The sequence below is a fragment of the Mytilus galloprovincialis genome, chromosome 13 (assembly GCF_965363235.1).
Source record: "Mytilus galloprovincialis chromosome 13, xbMytGall1.hap1.1, whole genome shotgun sequence".
In the NCBI taxonomy this organism is placed as follows: Eukaryota; Metazoa; Mollusca; class Bivalvia; order Mytilida; family Mytilidae; genus Mytilus; species Mytilus galloprovincialis.
This window is the reverse complement of record NC_134850.1, coordinates 47,828,486-47,850,888: the sequence shown is the minus strand read 5'-3', so window position 1 is coordinate 47,850,888 and position 22,403 is coordinate 47,828,486. Positions and strand designations below refer to the sequence as shown.

General features: G+C 31.9%; 1 protein-coding gene across 1 annotated transcript in view; it reads left to right on the top strand.

Annotated features, from left to right (window-relative positions):
- Positions 1-8,386, top strand: part of LOC143056998 (alpha-1B adrenergic receptor-like) — a 29,974-nt gene extending 21,588 nt beyond the window's left edge. The window contains exon 2 of the mRNA XM_076230224.1: positions 7,526-8,386. Within this exon, the coding sequence (XP_076086339.1) occupies positions 7,526-8,301 (776 nt within the window). The 3' untranslated portion in view covers positions 8,302-8,386. The remainder of the gene's footprint in view (positions 1-7,525) is intronic.
- Positions 8,387-22,403: the final 14,017 nt, after the last annotated feature.

Here is a 22,403-nt window from a genome sequence, read left to right as displayed (position 1 = left end):
AATGGAGAGTGGTATACCAAGTGGTGGTGCCTAAAGTTTATTAGCAAGAAATTATTGGTCTTGCCCATGACACCCCCTTGGCTGGACACTTAGGTATAAGAAAGACTTGCCTTAAGATATTGCAGCATTTCTACTGGCCCAGACTTCGAAATGATGTCGCAGAATACTGCAAATCATGCCATATATGCCAGGTTGTTGGTAAGCCTAACCAGAAAATACCACCAGCACCACTTCTGCCTATTCCAGCTTTTGACGAACCTTTTAGCAGAGTTCTAATTGACTGCGTTGGACCTTTACCAAAGACCAAGACTGGAAATGCGTATTTATTGACAATCATGTGTACATCTACTCGCTTTCCTGAGGCTATTCCGCTCAGAAATATCAAGACACCTACTATCGTCAAAGCTCTGATCAAATTTTTCACGTTAGTAGGACTTCCTAAGTCTATACAGTCCGACAAGGGATCAAATTTCATGTCAGGTTTATTTCAGCAAGTCGTGTACCAGTTAGGGATTGCTCAGTATAGATCAAGTGCGTACCATCCAGAATCTCAAGGTGCCTTAGAACGTTTTCATCAAACATTGAAGAACATGATTAGAACTTTTTGTCTTCAATTTGACAGAGACTGGGATGATGGAGTTCACTTTCTACTTTTTGCAGTCCAAGAATCCCTTGGATTTAGTCCCTTTGAGTTGGTATTTGGCCATACTGTAAGGGGACCGTTAAAATTGATTAAGGAAAAGTGGCTTACTGAACATACTGACTTGAATGTTTTAGACTATGTATCTAAATTTAAAGAAAAATTGTATACTGCTTGTCAAATTGCTCAGAAAAACTTAAAAAATGTAAAGAACAAGATGAAAATTTGGTATGATAAAGATGCCAGGGATAGAGTTTTTGAGCCTGGTGATAAGGTACTTGTATTTTTGCCAGTTCCTGGACATCCTTTACAGGCTAAATATTGTGGTCCTTATACAATAGAGAGTAAAATCAATGATTTGAATTATATTGTAAAAACTCCAGGTCGGCGTAAACAAAACAGAGTGTGTCATATTAATATGTTAAAGCCATATTTTGAGCGTACTAATGAATGTGAGAGTAAACCAGTTGTCACTTTAGGCATGGTTAAATTTGAGAACAATCATGACAAACCAGATGTAATTGAACCACCTTTTAGTTCTAAAACTATGGAAGAGACAGTTAGATTGAAAAATTCAGAAATTTTGTCAAATTTAGACTCAAAACTTGCACATTTGTCTTTTGAACGTAGAAAAGAAATAAAGACTTTGGTATTTTCTTTTAAAAATCTTTTTCCAGATGTGCCAAACAAAACCACTGCTGTTTGTCATGATGTTGATATAGGAGATGCTTCTCCAATTAGGCAACATCCTTACCGGCTCAATCCACTCAAACTTGAAGCTATGAGAAAAGAAATTAAATATATGTTTGACAATGATATTATTGAGCCGAGTAACAGTAAATGGAGCTCTCCTTGTCTCCTTGTGCCAAAACCAGATAAAACCTTTCGTTTCATGACTGATTTCAGAAAAGTAAATTCAGTCTCAAAATCTGATTCCTATCCGAAATCCAAGGATAGACGATTGTATTGACAACATTGGTCAAGCAAAATTTGTGAGCAAATTTGATTTGTTGAAAGGTTATTGGCAAGTTCCATTGACACAGAGAGCTCGTAAAATATCAGCTTTTGTTACACCAGATGGTTTATTTCAATATACTGTAATGCCGTTTGGCATGAAAAGTGCACCAGCTACATTTCAAAGAATGATCAATAATGTTATAAAAGATATAAACTGTTGTTATGCTTATATTGATGATCTAATTGTATGTAGTGATTGCTGGGAACAGCATTTAGCACATCTGTATGATACTTTTGATAGATTGTCACAATCAAATTTGACTGTTAATCTTGGTAAAAGTGAATTTTGTCAGGCCACTGTTGATTATTTAGGGCATACAGTTGGCCAAGGTCAAGTGAAACCTATTATGGCTAAAGTGGAAGCTATTTCCAAATTTTCTCCTCCTACAAATAGAAAACAACTTATGAGATATTTAGGCATGATTGGATTTTACAGAAAATTTTGTTCAAATTTTGCTACTGTGGTTCAACCATTGACTCATCTTTTACGAAAAGATTCTAAATTTATCTGAAGTGAAAATTGTCAAAACGCTTTTAATTAATAGTCCAGTTCTGATTACTCCAGACTTTGAAAAACAATTTAAACTTGCCGTTGATGCAAGCGATGTAGGAATTGGAGCTGGTTTATATCAAGAGACAGATGATAATGTTGAGAAACCTATATCATATTTTTCTAAGAAATTAGATAAACATCAGAAAAATTATTCAACTATTGAAAAAGAGTGTTTTGCAATGTTGTCAGCACTTCAACATTTTGATGTATATTTGAATCCCACTGTATATCCTATTCTTGTTTGTACTGATCATAATCCTCTCACCTTCATACATAAAATGAGAAACAAGAATCAGAGGTTGACTAGGTGGAGTTTATTGTTACAGGAATATGATGTAATTGTAAAACATATCAAGGGTAAGGATAATGTAATAGCAGATGCTTTATCTAGAGCTTATTAAAACACTTTGTATATACTATGTATTTTTGTTCATATTATTCATGATAAGTTTTTGTTACACTAAAACTTCTTTTATGGGGGGAGGTGTTATGATATTGTAATTATTGTATTTATTTATGTTGGCCTGATTTGTTTTGTGTGGCCTGATAGTTGTTTACAGAATAATCTTAGAACTGTGCAGTTTAGAAATCACTGGAACAATTACTGAATGATTGGAACTTTCCAGAATGATCCTAATAAAAGATGCGCTATATAAACTTCTACATTTTACTAGAAACTTCTGTTGTAACTTTCTAGGATGTTCCATTATAGACTGTTCTAGAATTTTCCATGACAACTATATATATACAGACACTAAAGTTAAACTCTCACTCTTGGACTTAGACTTAGACATCGATAGACATTAGTATTTACCGCATTTGGATTGACACTTTAATTCTACAAACAACATCATACTGGATTTTGACCTTTGTAGTGAACGTAATATTCAGATTGGATTCCGAGAAGATTTCCGGATACAGATAAAGATAAAAGATTTGACTCATATTTTGACAGTTAAGTTAACAGTAATATTTGTGTAATACTTCTTGTAAACATTTGTATAATAAATCTTGTTAATTTTTATAATTGATTTGTGTCTTTTGTTGGCTACAATTTAAAGGTGATTTCGGCCGTAACACTGTACAAAATAATAAAATGTACACGACATTATATACTAAGTTCAACTAACAATTCACCATATTAAGCACGCATCCGTCTATCTACATACTATCTAAATAATATCTACATAATATCTACGTACTATCTATATACTATCGACATACTATCTACAACATACTTTTACAAACTATCTAATTCTATCTACATAATATCTACATACTATCTACATATTATCTACATACTATCTACATTCTATCTACTATCTACATGTACATACTATCTACATACTATTTACATACTATCTACTATCTACATACTATCTACATACTAGCTCTTAATCTTAACTACCGTTATGTAGCCACCCTAACTTCATTCAATAGTTATCAAAGGTACCAGGATTATAATTTAGTACACCAGACGCGTTTCGTCTACATAAGACTCATCAATGACGCTCATATCAAAATAGTTATAAAAGCCAAACAAGTACAAAGGTGAAGAACACTGATGATCCATAATTCCATTTTTTATTCCTTGCATAGAAATATAGTCATATGACAGTCTACCATTAGGAACTAATACTTAACGTAATGGAGTGTATTTTCCGTTGTACAAGGTATGCGACCATGTACATCGCTTATAGTGCGGACGCTCAATTAATACGATTGCAAGTGCTTTAAATGTGTGAAGATCTCTGCAAGTATACAATTAATCTTTTTTTTCATTGAGAGGTCAGAAGGTGACTTTCATATACATGTCCGCATGGCTAACTTCAGGATTTTCAATAAACAAGGTATCTATTTATTCAATTAGCACTCCAATCAAAACAGCGGTCCATCTATTTTACAGAGCCTCATCCAGTCGTTAGTCTGTGACATGAAGCATGACATACTGGCCGGTTCATGTTAAAACAAACAACCATCGATTGTGTTAATTATCAACCCTTGTTAAACAAAAATCCTTATTGCATGATCTCCAATGATGAGTGAAAACTAACACCATATGAAGTTTTAAGACGGTCAGATAATTTCCAGTGCAGGCGGAAGACTATATAAACTAGGCCGACAATCTATACATCCATTAACGATAGAAATGAAAGGTTCATACGTGACTTAACACAATAAATTAGATAACTTTAAAACAACTTTATCAAACTAGTATTCAATCAACTAGCGCTTTATCGGGAGAATTAATGGACCTTCAAAAAGAAAGAATGATTAAACGAAGGCCATTAGGGATGCAACTTTGTCTTAGATATATTTCATTTTGAAAGCAAAGAGGTTGATTCGTAAATAAAAATGTACACAATAAGATAAACAATATGCACATATTTACTGGAAAGACAAGAGAAATATATCTGTATGGGGGTCTGTTATTCTGTAAACATTTAATTTTCACCCCTTTTTTCTCTAATCTTCACAAAAATTAACCCCTTTTTTCTCTAATCTTCAAAAAATTAACTTCTTTTTTCTCTAATCGTCATTTTTTTTTGCCCGTTATTCTCTAATCTTTATTTTTTAAGGGCATTATTCTTAAATCATTTAACCCCATCCAAACCCTCATGTATCAATAAAATAATTTTGGTAGATGGTTAGTTTGGATTTTAAACGTCTATTGTTTTAATACTTCACAAATATCCCTGCATATTTTGAATGTGAAATTGGGGATAATTGGAAGATGAATTTCACACAAATAATAAATGGCCTTTTATTGTATTTTTGAATATAGAGAGCAGCGTAAGACAAGTCAATCAAGTATTCCGTATTGCCAATACTTGCTACTTATTTTCAAAATTAACAAGTGGAATTTAGAAGTAAAAGCTAACGCAACATTCATTGAACACCACCCAATGTACCAAAAACCCAACCGGATTTGACTATGATATTTCAATTTTTTCTACATAGAGCATTTTACTGCATTGATGTAATATCGAAATCTTCAATCAATAAAAGCAGATTATACGTGTTTAACCCCTACTATCAACTGCAAAATTCCACTTTCATATCTTTTCTTTTTCTTATTGAAAAAATCGTCCACGATATTAATGATCTTTTAAATCACGGCTATTGTAAAATTAGAAATCAGTGACATTATATTCCAATTTTTATTAAGGCTTCTTTAATTTTCAAGGTATTGTGATTTATTTTGTAATGTTTTGACATTCGATAGCCTTGACAGCCACAAGTCAACAAAGCCTTTCAAATTAAGGTTTATTTTGTAAATATTTATGATTAAAAGCATAATGCCTTGAAAATTTAAACGTCCATAGTATAGTGTTGTAACATCAGAAGACTTACTAAGTTTGTTTACGATTTCAAACGAAAAATAATGTTATTATAACCTTAAAATACAGTTTTAGCTCGGAAATATGTTTCGCTGTGTCAAGACTATTTGATGGATTCTTTAAACGCCATTGAATCGTTATGGCCATTTCTATATAAAATGTTTATTATAATAGTAGTTTATGAATAGGAAGTTTGAAACAAATAAATCGCAAATGTCATATTTTGAGTTTTGAATAGCTTAAATACACAAGAATCTAAATCACTAGATAAAATAAATCCTCATATTCACACTGATTTTGGTTGGGAAATTGACTTACAATTAATGACTTCAGTTAAGGTTTCGATTCTAATCAGTGGTGAAATTGCACATGTACTTTTTATTAATTATATATTACACATGTGTCACCTACGCTCTGAATTATGAATCAGAGTATTGAACTTATAGACGTGTTCCAGACCATATGAGTATTTGCTCTGCATGCGTACTTTTTTTAAAGTACACAAAAGTCATTTGATTCTCGTTGAAATTGAAATTATCGGAAGTAAACATAATGTTGGAAAAAAAAGTTAAAGAATATTTAGGAACTTTGAAACAAAGACCGTCAAATATACTTGACTGAAATTTAAAAATAATCTGTTGAACATACAATGATAAACAAAAAAAATGTATCAATAACTAATATTATACAAAGATTGAAAAGGGTAGCTTTTTTACTGTGATAATACCATTTGGTGATATAATCTTCCCCGATTAGAATGTAGGGTTGAAGGAAAAGATGCAAGTGTTTACCAACTATCATGTGAATTTGGCATATCGGCTAGACAAAAAACCAACATTCATTGAGAGAGTTAATACAGTCATGTTACATTAAAATGCATTTTGTGTATAGCATGTATAGTGTAGCATGTCTTAGACCTATAATATCTAAAACCTGAAAAATTGTTCTAAGAGTAATTGATGTTTTGGACAGTATGGATGATTTTTTTTTTTTTTTTTTTTTTTTACATCAAATGATATAATGTTATGAAGTATATGTATGCATGAAAAATTAGTTTCCCTTGTAATTATGAATTATAGTATGTTGATTGATGTACCCGTAATAATATCTTACACTAGTAACTAGTATCGTTCTAAAAGCAATTTTCCACTATGTTATTGAACCCTTGGTAAATATAACTATATATTATGAGTTCAACTTTATATTCTTTATACGTGTTAAATGAATGCGAGAGTGTCTATTGTTTCAGAATAATACCACGTTTCGTTTGTGTTTGTCTGATTTTTTTTAAACCATTGCTTTGCGAAAGAAGACTAAGTTGTCGTGATGTGGTGTGATTCTATACCGCTATGTTTGAAAAAAGCTAAGACCCAAAAAAACTCAAACACAACGCAAGCAGATAACAAATTGAAAACCAGCCCAAATTAAACTCAGACAATTGCAAACCGCAAACACCAATTTGTAATAAAACTTCAATAACAACCAGAGATACTATTAGAATACAGCACAGATGTTATTGATATGGAATCAAAATTCGTTTTTTATTATATCCAATAATTTTTCATATTATGTTCAGGGTACATAATAGTTATCAAAGGTACCAGGCTTATGATTTGATATGCCAGATGCGCGTTTCGTACCAGTGACGAATACATCAAAATAGTTACAAAGCCTATAAGTTAAAACTTGAATAGCAATAAGGTCACAAAATTCAAAAAAGTTATGCAAAATACGACTTAGGTAATCTATGCATGGGATATAGAAAATCATTATTTAGGATGATCAAATGAATTATCCTTTTTTATACATTAAAAGACCGTACAATAAAGCTGACACACATATGTACACCCTAACACACTACACCTTGTATAATATTCCTATTGTTATTACGTCCGAATGCAAAACTATGCTATGGTAATAATGCTATTTTTATTATACATGGTACTAATGGTATTTTTTTATTTTCTTTTACAGGTTGTGTTAGTGTTTCTATAGTGCTATCGTTACCACCGCTTGTTGGATGGGCCGAATACTCGTACATTCCAGCGCAACATTTTTGTTTTTGTAATTGGGCAAAAGCGCCGTCGTATGCATTTTTCATGATAGGTTGTTGTTTTGGTATACCATTCACAGTGATGTCAATATGTAACATACTTATCTTTCGAACTGTGCGCGCTAGTAAGATTCGCGTGGCAGCTGCTAAATCAAAAAGTGTTTCAAACAATCAATATAGAGGAAGCTTGAAATCTACCATTGTGACGCAGGCGTCTTCAATCCTTCCGGAACCTTCGACAGTGTCATCTTCACACACCGATAAACCATTACTGTACATCGCTAATCGTAATCACAACAAAAGAACAGCTGTTACATTGGAAAATTTATCTACTATAGACGATGTAAAAGTGGATGTTTCAACAGTCAATTCCAATACAAATAGACTTTCAGTTGTAAAATCAAAACAGCAGCAGAAAATCATTAGACATGCGACAGACAAAGCCCGGTCAGATGAAATACGTCTCGCTCTCGCTCTTGCCATTGTTGTTATTATGTTTGTAGTGTGTTGGTTACCGTTTTGTATAAGTATGTTAATAGGCATATTTAGTCCTAATGGTGCGTCAGATAAATTTCATATGTGGACCTTGTTAATTGGTTATTCCAATAGTTGTATGAATCCGGTCATTTACGGTGCTTTGAACAAAAAGTTTGGTGAAGGGTTTAGAGATATATTTTGTCGATTTTGCAAACGGTGAAGAAATTGTTATTGTTTTCTGTTATTGAACAAATTGTTCGCTGTGCATGAATTGAATCTATTTTTTTTCAAATGCAACCTCTTGTCCGAAAACGAAATAAATTCATTTTGTACAGAAATATGATTTGTATTACCAATTAGTATAGTCTGTGGTGTGGGTTTCTGTACAAGTGATTACTGCCTGTATATAAAAGATAATTTACTAATACATTAAATTGCAATTATTCAATTGATTAGAAGGGAAAACAATGAAGCAAATTAGTACATAGTAAAACTAATCCCATTCACCCAAACAAGATTTGGTGTATGACTTTAAATGACACGAGGTGGTTGCTATGGAGGAGAGACACATCCAGTGTTTTGCTGTTCGCCCGGTTGACACTTTTTGGTAGGTATTCGACGGCGAACTAAACACGCCACAGTATGTAAGTGATTGTCTGTAGTCAGGAATCTCTTATTCGGTGGTTTTCGTTGTATACTGTCGGCTGAAACTATGTTTGGTCATTTACCTGTAGGGTGTTGGTTTGTTTGTTTTATATTTTGTAAGGGCTGTGCATTAAAAAGCTTACTTTGGGTTTGATCATTGTCAAAAGTATTAATTTAACATTTTGTTCTTTATCTCTACGTTATTTTGGTTTTTGGTTGACAGTTGTGTCTTACTGAAAAATATTTTCCACCTCACAGTTGATGGGCATTATCATATAAAATGTTGAAGTAAGATTGCATTGTTAGACTATCATATATTTTAAAGTTTACAAACGTCTTCTTTAATTCACTGGACCGACTCCTCTCCAAAAAGAATCCGTAGTTATAAGATTCACTTTCTCCGGCTGTGACATTACTGTGAAAATTTAACTTTGGGTATAAACAATGCAACTGCAAATACCATAAAGAATATGCGTAATGACTTAATGAAGACTCGTTCAGAACGATAATGTGAATACATTGTCCGAATTTCAACAAGATTCAGTTAACTTGTCCATTAATTTTATCATATTTGGAAAAAAATTGAAAAACTTATAATCTATCAAAGAGAAAACTATGACCAAAAAGGGGGTGGTGGTTGGTGGGTGGAGGTGGGAGTCAGATTGTTTGATTTATGGTTAATTATAGTATAATTTTTCTTACGATTTTTTAATTTATGCTTATTACAAGGAAGCAGACAACGACAACTGTGATAAAAGTTATTCTGATTATATTCTGAAGACATTCAAATTCGATCTCCTTTTTAGAAATGACATACATTTATATATGGTAACTTGTCAATTTTTCATGTTTTGTTACTATAACCAGGTTGATTACTAAAGTTGTGGGTCGTAAGTGCCGGTCCGAGGCAACAATACAACACTAGCTTGATAGCCGGTGTGTTTGTATTCACATAGTATTGCGTGGATATTGATACTAAAGAAACATGAACAAAATAGTTTAGATTATATTCTTTTTTTTTACAGTGTATCTTCACTTTGTTATTGTTTTTTTTTAACTGGTTTCAACCGTAATATTTTTTATTCGTTAATTTCATTGTATTCCGAATGTTAAGTTTACAGTGCAACTGACGAAAGAGAAGTACATTTTTGAATTGTCCATTTTATATACATCATACGTACTTATTCCGATATCTCATCGCAGAAATGGAAATACACATTATCAAAAATAATAAAATACAAACAATCAAAAGACTTAAATCTGTAGACGAAACGCGCGTCTGGCGTAAATATTGAATTTTATTCCTGGTATCATTGATGAGTTTATATGCATATCATCAAACCCATTTTTCATCATAAATTTATAATTAATACGTTTTTGTCTCTTCTAATTATTTAAACAACAGCTGACCATGTCAAATAACGTTCCTTCGTTTTTAGTAATTGACAGACAAATTCGAATTTTAACGGATCACTTCCAATTTCCCAATTACAGACGAATAATTACATAAACACAATGTTATATTTCCTTTTAATAACCGACGTATGACAATCTATCAGACAGGTATTGACGTTTCAGTGCAATTATAGTTTCATTAACATTGTTATCATGCCCATCCACGGAACAATAAAAGATGTAAATGTTTTAATTGACAGGTGAAAATAATTTAGATAACATTTTACGTTAATAATATCATCAACGGATATATCTATATTATAAACGAGAAAAACAACACAACAGTTGCTTTGTACTTTTCATCTAAACATTCTGCAATTTCACCAAATCGGAATTATTAACTTCAACGCCATTACGGTTGCCTATGCTTAATTACATCCTCTGCATTTGATCTTTGGTGAATAAGTGTCGCATTGGCAATCATACCGCATCACCTTTTTCATATGATATGATATCCGTATGCACAGCACACGGGTTTTAAATAGTCCCCATAAAGTATGTTGAATACTTAAATATACAACTTTCAAGAATTGTTACAGTAACAAAACACCCATTACGTCGCAGCATCATAATATTCCGCACTTAGGTTATTCAACATAGGTTTGTCAATTGAGCATAGCTTTTACACTGTTTTAAACCAAATTTGCCTAAAAGAATCTCAACCTTTGTTTAGCACAGTAACTTTATTTTTTTGAATTGGTAATTCAAATGGGAAAATCATTTAATTTTTGCTGTTAATGATACATTATAGCCCTTCTGGTGGTGTATAAAACATATAATCAATTTCTAATCGTATAGGAATTTCAAAACAAGAATGACATCCTTGGTACAACTGCATATAATCGTATGTTTTATATTTACGGACTTCAGACATTGGTACTTTCACCAAGAATCACTGTCATATATTTGTTTTCTCAATTTATAAATTGTGTAGAGGTAAATTGGATGATAAAAGGATTATGTTGACTATGTAATTGTGGAATTGTATTATCTTAAGATTCTTTCATGATAATTTTCAGCTAATTTTATAATTGAATGGACAGGAAGACATATATTAAATAGTTACTAAAGTACCCAACAATTTCCATACGGCTTTCGTTGAATACAAAGACAGTATTGCTATACACTTTGGAACATGTATGGTTCTCCATCACATCGGTATATAACTGTTTTATATTCTGTTGTTAATTGACCATTTCTAGATGAGGACGTTCCCTTGCACGGTCTGATGGTGTTTTTATATCTTAACTTATTCGATTCGTTCATGTATGACACAATGTATTTGATTTACAAGGGTTTTCGATATCACAAAGTTATCAAAACATTTATGAAATTTTATCATCAGTACAAGGAAATCAATCGTAATTATGAATCGACGTGCAGAAAACTTATATACGTTCAGGTATTTCACATCTAATCTTGTAACATAAAATTATATACAAAGCACAAACATGTCGTCATTGACCTCAAATACAAACCAATTTTTTTAAGAAACTTTTTCAGAAGGGATATATGTACGATACTGTTATCAGGTCACTCAAACGGGGCTTTGCATCGGAAACAAACACAGTTACTCTTATGTAAGAAATTAAGCTTAAAGCTATAGTGCCTAACAAGATTTTGTGAGGTAGACGAAATTGACTTTAAAACGATCGTATTGACTTTTGATGTGCAGAAATAGGCAGATCGGACATATTTTGACTTTAGTTACTTACTTCTTAAGTTTGGGATTAATTGTAATCAACATATTCCAATGAGACTGAAAAATGCTTTTTTTTATTATGATAAATAATAATTTTACCTGCCGTAGTCGTGCGTAAAATATATTTCGGTATTTCTCTTACGAAAATGACTTGTTTAATGGAACAAAACGTATTATTTGTAAACTTTCTCTTTACTCTTCACAATAGGCTTTTAAAAAATAACCTTTCCAACTGTATATTCCGAAAATTTTGTGAAAATCGAATAAGTGGCAATTCTTACCTTTCATACCTTAACTTTCATTGATAAAACATAATATTGACTCGTCCAGTGTCCAGTTTGAAGGTCATTTTAGTTACCGGTCACATTCATGCACGTTCTAATTAATCAATAGTCATGTATGAAAAGCATAAACAAGTTTGAAGGTAAACTAATAACAACTTAATCCAATCAAATTGCCTACGATTCAATAACAATGACCAGTCCACATCATAAAAATGTATAGGGGTAAACTGGGTAGGGAGAAAATGTCAGATATATTAAGTTCATTATTTTGCAATAACGAGTAAAAATTTGTTAACCAATAGATTTGTTATAATTTCATAATCATGTCATTATGTATTGGTATAGTTTTTGGATCTTTCATTAGCGTATTTAAGGCTGTAGAAAGTTTGGCCTTCAAAAGTCAACATAATCATTGACTTTATAAAGAAAATTCGCCTTTTTAAAACATTGAATGTTTCACAAATAATACGCGACAACAAAGCAAAATCATTTCTTAAAACACTGCAAAAAAAATAATTCTGATTGATGCAGTGGTATTGTCATAAATTGCACTGGAGTGAACAGTGGTACATCAAACGTCGAATTCCCTCACACAATGTTATCACACACTATAATATGGTGGAGACCTACCACTTCAATCAATCAGTTACATTGATGTCTGAAGCTGTAGTAGTTCTATGTTGATTGATGTAGCATGGCCATTGTGCTTATTTATAACTGTTACCTATTCTATAATCGGAGTCGTACTTCTTTTAAACTGAGTGTATTGCTGTGTGTTTGTAACTTCTACATTGGCTAAAGGTATAGGGGAAGGGATTGAAATATCATTAAACATGTTTTACCCAATCACATTGTATTCTGGTTATTCTACGGTTTCCATAGTTTAGAGTAAGGTATTTGCATATTTGCGAAGTTCTGATTAGAACGGGGATATAATACAAATTATATATCAAGAACTTAAATTCAATGACAAACACGCTCATGAGACTGTCATCAAAGTGAGAGGGTTAGAGCTATAAAACAAGGTTTAATCTACCATTTTCTACATTTGAAAATGCCTGTACCAAGTCAGGAATATGACAGTTCTTGTCCATTCGTTTTTGATGCGTTTTGTTATTTGATTTTGCCATGTGATTATGGACTTTCCGAATTGATTTTCCTTTAAGTACAGTATTTTTGTGATCTTACTGTTTTCATGATATAACAAAAAAACATACGAATATCATGAAAACATAATTCAGCAGTTCAGAAATCATGTCTAACATTATTAAAGGTCATATATAAGCTTGCTGTCCAATATCATTCGTCGTAAACAAGAATATATCTTTTCGTTAAATCTGAAGTCTAGCATCGCCAGTTAAATTTCAAACATGAGAAGTTAGTTAAAAAATTTTCAAGTTGCTGGTTAGGAAAAAATGATAAATGTGAAAACAAAATCCTGATGCCGAAAAAAGAATAATGAGAACTGTAACCATTGTCCCAGGTTAGGGTGATGATTTGGATCCCACTTACATGTTTAACCTCGTCACATTATATGCGTATGTGCCTGTTCCAAGTCAGGAGCCTGTAGTTCAGTTGTTGTCGTTTGTTGATCTGTTACATATTTTTAGTTTGTTCATTTTTTGTGCATATATTATGCCGTTAGTTTTCTCGTTCGAATTGTAAGACATTTGTCATTTTGGGGCCTTGCATAGCTGACTTTGTGGTATGGGCTTTGCCCATTGTTGAAGGCTGTACGGTGACCTATAGTTGTTAATGTCTGTGTCATTTGGTCTCTTGTGGAGCGTTGTCTCATTGGCAATCATACAACATCTTCTTTTTTTTCAATAACGTGCCTTCCTTGGAGGAAAAAAAAACCACAAGATTAGACAAAATTTAAAATTGCTATTAGATTAAAGTCAGCAGCTGATACCTCTTGTAATTAAACACCAAGGTTTAAACATTTTGGAGAATATACAAGTTAATATTTTTTAAAGGTTGCTAGTTAAAAGCAAGATATGTTGTTAGCATGTTCTACAAAACTAAAGTTTCAATCATGGTCGTAGTTTTGCATATGTATCTGTTAATAAAACAGAAAATCAACAGCATCTCTTGTGGTTAATCCATTTATCATTGTTTACAGATCGTCTGCCTTCTTCTGTATAACTAGCCGAAGTATAACTTTTGGAACTGTGAGTTCTGAAAAGAACATTTATTCAGATCAATAAGACAGAATAAAACATTTTGGAATACCTTAATTCTAAGAGTGGATTAAGATATAATTTATTTTTTATCAGGTTTACTTCTGCACAACGTCAATAACATTAAAATTGATAAAGGAAACCAATATAAAATATGGTCAGAATCATACATATTGTTTCTTTGTAAATTATTACTAATACATTACTTTACAAAAATAATCACTGTTTACATTTTATGCATGTATGTTTCCGTAAATTTTGATTTCTAATACTACTTGACTGTATACTGCAAACACTATCAGTAATATAAGGCAACACATATTTTAATCGTTCTTTTTTTTAAATTTCTTGCTTGCGAAGAGTTTATCTAGATATACGTTCATCAAAATCTCTTATACCTAAATATTTAATAGACAGGGAAAAATGAATAAGAAAATGAAAAACCGTTATGACAAACGATATTCGTTAATGGTCAACATTGCGTGAGGAATTTAAACCATTAGTTTCCAGGTATATTGAATTTCTTCAGTACTAAAATAGTGTTGTCTACATGTTTTTAATGTTGTTATAAGAAAGACACGGGTAACACGGATAACACGCTGAGAAAAAGGACATTTACATTGAAGGCAATCAGAAACAATAGTAGTAAACATGTCAACATCCTGTCCAAACAAAAAATATATGATATTACAAATACTGACTAATACAATACATCAATGAACATGTTACCCACAGACACACACAAACAAACACGGATAACACGCTAAGAAAAAGGACATTTACATTGAAGGCAATCAGAAACAATAGTAGTAAACATGTCGACATCCTGTCCAAACAAAAAATATATGATATTACAAATACTGACTAATACAATACATCAATGAACATGTTACCCACAGACACACACAAACAAACACGGATAACACGCTAAGAAAAAGGACATTTACATTGAAGGCAATCAGAAACCATAAGTAGTAAACATGTCGACATCCTGTCCAAACAAAATATACTGATATTCAGAGGTATCAGATAACTACACAGAACACTAAAGATTCAGGACTCCGAAAAAACAATTATCAATAGTAATGAACTCATGAGTCGAAAAGAAAATGCACTGTCTTTCTGCTTTTAAGTACTCACTGCATATAATTCTTGTCACGTGAACACTCAAAGTATGTACTAGGTTACATATATCTGTCTATCCCGTTTTAAAATATAAAAAACAAAATCCGAGCGATTTTTCATAGAGTAATCGTCTTCTGTTAATATAAAATCAATATTCATATGTGCAATGAAACTATAAAATGACAAGTTCAATGACGTATCAAACTTATTGAAGCATCCACTTAACAAGATGTATGTTATATACGGCATCAATGTCTCATTTTTTTCTACTTCAAAGAAAATGAATACAGTTCATTAAGTTCTAATTATCTTAACAATGCTTAAGGCCTATCTTTCAGAAAGATTATTAATACCTGCATACTATGAGAATTTGATTTGATTGTGTTTTCCTTACTATTTCATATTGTCGCCAAAGCAACACTTTTGTAACCCAGATTTATTAACCACGTGTTGTTTACAATGTCAATGTCTAGTTTCACCAATGAACAATTAACAACAATCAACCAAGATGTGTCGAAAGTCAGAAACATTTCAAAATAAAAGAAAATATTGTTTTACATTATTTTGAATATCTTAATCGTATTTTATATTTTGTCTCAAAATAATTTTATTTATTCTAGGATAACAAATGGAATTTTATATAACACTATAATTTAGGAAGAACAATTGACAATACATCTTGAAAAATCAAGGCAAACTATATAAGTACAGTTATAAATGTAAAAACAAAAGCATGTGTGTTTTGTTTTTAAGTGAATCAAATGTCGCAGGGCTATGCCAGAGTCTCATCAAGAATTAATGTATTAATCCATAGAACTGAGGTCTAAAAAGTAGAAGATATATTTTGAGTTTTGATATATATTGTTAATATAAATAGTAGGAATTAAAAAGTAAATATCAATATGACGGACGCTTAAATATGTTGAAGACGTTCACAAATTAACACACACATGTGCAACACTTAAACAAATTTGATATGAAGTAGTTATTTTGATCTGTACAACTTATTCAAGACTATGTTATTTACCTGTACTCCTCAACTTCATACTGAATTGTTTGAAAAGCCAAGAAACAATAAAGAATCGTCTGACGGTTGTAATTTGTATTTTCACAGAAAACCCAAAGTGGATGGAGGTGTAGACCAAAACTAGTATAATTATAAACTCTAACATAGAAGATCGCTGTATATAAATATTGGCAACATGACGCACAACCCTATATTTTGACCTGTTCGAAATTCATAAATCAATTGAGAAAAAACTAAATCCGGGTTCAAACTAAAACTGAGGGAAACTCATCAAATGTAAGAGAAGAATAACGACAAAACAGAAACACACCACTAAAGTGCAACACACACAAAAACGAAATATAATATAACAATAGCTATTTTACTGACTTGTTACAGGACATTTTAAGAAAAAAATGGTGGGTTGAACCTGGTTTTGTGGCTAGCCAAAACTGCCACTTTTATGGCAATTTTAAATATAACATTAAAATGACAACATTACATGACAGGACTACAATACAAATAAATGGGAAAACATACAGGAAAGAGAAACACAAATAATAGATATCAAAAAGTACCAGGCTTATAATTTATTACGCCAGACGCGAGTTTCATCTACAAGAAAAAAATACTAGTGCATATAAGCTTTCCTTTCTAGGATATATTTCTTTACGAAACTTCATAGTAAATGGATGTAGTGTTCGACATAAAGAATTTCTAATCGGAAAATGTATTGTTCAGATTTAAAGAAATGCAGCAGGTAAAGCTAATGAACAGTTCTGAATTGTCTGATAAAGCAATGAACAGTACATACCGGTACATACCGGTAAGGAGAGAAAGAAAGCAAAAGATGAACACAAAGAGTTCATATATAACTGTTGAAACATTTGTAAAGGTTTGTAGGTAAAGTTTTACAATTCTAACCTACATGTTTAGAAAACTAGTATGCAGATCAAGATTAAACAATACAAACCCGTAGAACACTCAGTTAAAATGTCACAATAGGAAACGCAAGCTTGATTTGTAAAGATAAGGTGACTATTCTGGAATCTATAGATATGAGACCTTGAAAACAAGTCGAAAATAAACTGAAAACACTATGCCAAAAAAACCCAAAATATCAAAATGTCAAAAAGCAGTTGACAAAACAAAAGTAAAGACCAAGCAAAGCACTAAGCAACTAAAAAAGTGAATGATCTCACTTGCTTCGGAAGGTAGATACAAACCCAGTGAAAAGTCTAATTCGGAAGTTCACTTTCGAAGAAAAGATAACAAAAATAAAGTTTACGCCACTATGAACCTATCCGTCGTCATAGATGACACATAGACACATCGAATCGTTTATCAACTTGGTGACAACAACTAATATTAAAAGTAACATACTTAACAAAATAACTCGCTATGTTAACATATTCTGTTTTTGAGCATTGTTGTGTCGGCTACGGAGTTCAGCATCATTTTAAGTCGTCCATCTAACAATAAGTGCTGCAACATTTGCTACTCAAGAAAATAATTCCGATTACTTTCATTTTCAAGAAATCTGTTCTGACATGAAAAAGTAGGACAAACTCTAGGAGAAATCTTAACAATCAATCTTAATTATCAGTAAAAGATTGTTCAAACGACATCCTAATATTGATGTACAGTTTTCAACATTAAGAAATTGTATTTGTACAAAATATCATGCTCTATTACATTAACGGTACCAATTTTTCTGCAAATCAGACATTACTATAGATATATCACAGGATCGATATCGCTGTTGATGCACATTCAGTTCCCGATGGTATCATCAGCTCAGTAGACCTTTTTTTACAACAACCCTTGCTTAGTATGTCGCTTTGTTAATTTTTCAGGCAAAGTTGACCTAAACTATATTTGATAACGTTTTAGGTCTTTCGTCATACAGCTTTTCAACTTTTTCAGTTCTTCATCCTTGGCTTTCAAATATTCGACATTTTGATACATATGAATCCAGAAAAGCGCTCCGGTAGAATGTAAATTCAAACGTGTTGTTTTTAACTTTTACATCACTGGGTCGATACTTTTGCTAGTTGTCTATCAGTCCCCCAAGTAATTATTAGCTCAAGACTGAGTACTTCGTACTAAACTAAAGTAATTTACAACTTCAACTATTTTAAATTAACCTTTTATAAATGTTGGACTTTTAAAGAAAATAAGATTATAACTGCACCCGGCAAAGTTCATGTATATTTGTCTACTTGTTTTTTGTCAGTATAGTTTCGAATTTGATCGACTGTATCAGTTCTAATACACCCTTGGTTTTTACAGCTTTGGCTTTGAGAGTTTCTTATTAAGGGGAAGGCTTTGGACGCATGACATTTATTATGGATTTGTTTTAAGTTTCGGAATAATCATCATCCACTATAAACATCGTGACAGGAATTCGAAAATGTGCACATAATATTAATAAAAAAAAAAACTCTGAAAATGGATATTTAATGGAAAAATGAAAGCTACCGACATTTATACGCACACAGACCATTGCAAGAGTAGGTACACATACATAAATATAGATCAATGCAAACGTACCAGATAAGGAGGTTAAAAAGAACGGTGTACATGTGTTGGATGTTTACTGTTTGTACTTTTGGTCTTAGAAACATGTTTTTGTATTACGTTGTGAACGGCTTTGAACTAGCCATCAGTAGCTGTAAGAACTTTCAAATCTGTACTGTGTGTCTAAGGGATGTATAAACAACCTGCCACCTCAAGTTTGTGTTTTTATTAGATGTTTTTCTGTGTTGTATCGATGTGATGAGTCGACCCCTTTTCAAATAATTTGTGTAGTGCATTCTTATGTTGTGCAGTAACACTACTGCCCCAGATAAGAGGATGATTAAGCATTTACAAACTCATTTTAACACGCGATTCATTATGTGCCTGTGCGTTTGTCGTTGGTTCATGTCTATGATATATGTTTCGTAAATTCGATGTTATAAATAAGGCAATTATTTTTCAAATGATTTTTTTATATACTTAGTACATTATGTCGGGGTCTTTTATAGACGACTATATGATATAGGCTTTTCTCATTGTTAAAGAACGTATGGTGGCCTATAATTGCTTACATTCATTTCATTTGAGTTTTGGTGGATAGTTGTTTCATCGACAATCATACATCTTCTTGTTTGTACAATTAAAGGACATTTATAACACAAGGTACAAACATAGGACTTACAATTTTGTCTTTTTATAAGTGTTTCGATGTGTTCTAGATACAATGTAACTGATTCCGAGTGAGATATTTCTGTTCTCTGTTACTTTACCAGGAAGTTGACACTGATATTTTAGGTGCATTCATGAGAAGATAACTGACGGTTTTTTCTTCTTAAACCAATGTCTCAAACATAGATCGTCCAGCTTTCAAATTCGTTTTCAACATGATCTGGCCAAAGCTTGCATATACATGTAGTCTTAAATGCATAATTTTTTTTATTAGTTATTAGTGGTTTTGAATTAGCTGTCAGTAGCTGCGAGTACCCTCATACATGTATCTGTACTGAGTGTCTTTTTATTGTTGAGATATACAAGTACTCTGCCACGTCCCCTCTGTGTTTTGTTATATGTATATATGTTTGTATCAATCAGATGGGTTATGCCTTTTTCAAGTGATTTTTATAGTTCGTTTTAATGTTGAACTGTTACACCACTGTCCAAGGATGTGTTGTCTGTTTGTTTTTGTTCATTTCTTTGGACATATATTAGCCCGATAGTTTTCTCGATTGAATTGTTTTACATTTGTCATTTCGGGGTCTTTCATAGCTGACTTTGTGGCATGGGATTTGCTTTTTGTTTAAGGCTGCGTACGGTGGTCTGAAGCTGTTAGTTTCCGTGTCATTTTGGTCTGTTGTGGAGAATTGTCTCACTGGCAATCATACCGCATCTTCTGTTTTATATATTGAATGAGACTTTCGTCTTGTATCATCTTAGTGAATATAAACAATTTGACAATTTGGACATTGGTAACCTGTTAAAGCCTCTAGTTGTTTATTGTCATTAGCTTACAAACCGTAATGTCTGGTTCATCAAACCCCCAAACATTGTGTGAATGCAAAACTTGATATAAAAAATATTGGTTATATTACCTTCATCGGTTTCGGAAAGCATATATTCAACAATATATCCTACAGAGAATAGAGCTACGACTAACGTAAACGTGATAACTGTTTTAGTAATGGTATCCATATCACCATGTTAAACGTTTCAAATGAAGAGGATATATGTTCATTTGTTCGTCCTTGTACCCCTTATGCCGTTCTTAACATTTACATTTTTCTTGTTTACAGAAGATAGCAATCATATATCCTTTACATGCATACGTCATTTTATTTTCGGAATAATTTCTCTGTATTTTATTTCTATAAAACATATGTTTGTTAAATATTTGGTTTCTTGATATTCAACCCTTGGAAATATAATATCTCGACTGGGATTTATTTGCTGAAAAAAATAATACTATTCATATATTATTATATTGATTATTTTTATTCAAATCAATGATCAGATAATGTTTTATGACCTTAATTTTCAATTTATAATCGAAGACATATGGCGATTAACTTTATGATATGTTTAACAAAAAAAAACCTTGAATATTTTATATAAGGAATTAATAAAATAAAGGACGTTTTAACGAGTTGGTTGACTGTTATGGTATGTAGGTTTCATAGATGATATCGTACAGGTTCCTTATGTCGTTCACTGTTTACGAATTTGAATACTTACCGGGTTTGTAATAACATAAGCAACAAGCCGGTGCCATACATGTTTGTGGAGCATGATCTGATTACCATTACTTGAGATCACCCGATTTTGGGGTGTTGTTAGTGAAACATAGTGTCTAGTTTTCGATATGATGTCGTATGTACTATTATATGCCTGTGTGTCTTTTCATTTTTAGCCCTGGCATTGTCAGTTTATTTTCAATCTATGAGTATGATTGTCCCTCTTATAGAAACATCAGACCAAACCCTTAAAAGGGCATATATGTGTGAACACAATGAACATTAAAAGGAATGGATGGAGCTAATATTTAGTTTATCAATTAGACAAATAATTTCCTTCTGTCATTGAAATAATAAAAGTCAATTTGCATTTCACAGTCAGCTGCATTTTACATTTACACTTTATTGTTAATTATAATGAAGTTGATCAAAAAACGAAAGTGTTAAAGGTTATGAGTAATCTATAGGAAAATCTTACGCTGAAAAAAAATTAAACAAAACCATTACACGCATTACAAATGAAATCACGCGGGGGAGTAACAATAACCTTGAAATAAAAAAAAAACAAACATTTTGTTTAACGTATGGACACTAGAACAACAATAATAATGTTGTTTTTTAGTTTTAATTTTCTGCTGTTTATTTTGATTATCTTCTTTCTTTATATTATATTCTATGTTGTTATAAGAGTAGACATTTACTACTAACCATGGTAACTCATAGTCAATCAATACCGGTAACCTGCATATTGCTAGTTATTTCTTGCATTTTTTACTGGTGCACAAAACTTCTTTTGTTCATTGCAGATCTTTTATAGCTGCTGATGAATTTGATCTAGAAAATTACCGACTAAGAGCATGACGGGTTACATTTAGATAATATAAATTACATGAACATTGTCAACTTCAACTTTATAAACCTTTCACATAGTTCTTATAACTAGATAGTTAACTTAGTTCACAGATCAATTTAATCAATTCATTTTGTTTCTGTCAATATGATGTAAGTTCGTGTTTGTGCGTTGATATTGACAATATTATCACTTGCAGTTTGTATTGATTTTTTCCTTAATTTATGTCATGCAAAATCCTAATTGATGCAAAAACCAACCTGATTTCAGCATTTAATATATACACTATTAAAATGATGCACTATTTAATGCGCAACATATTTGTAG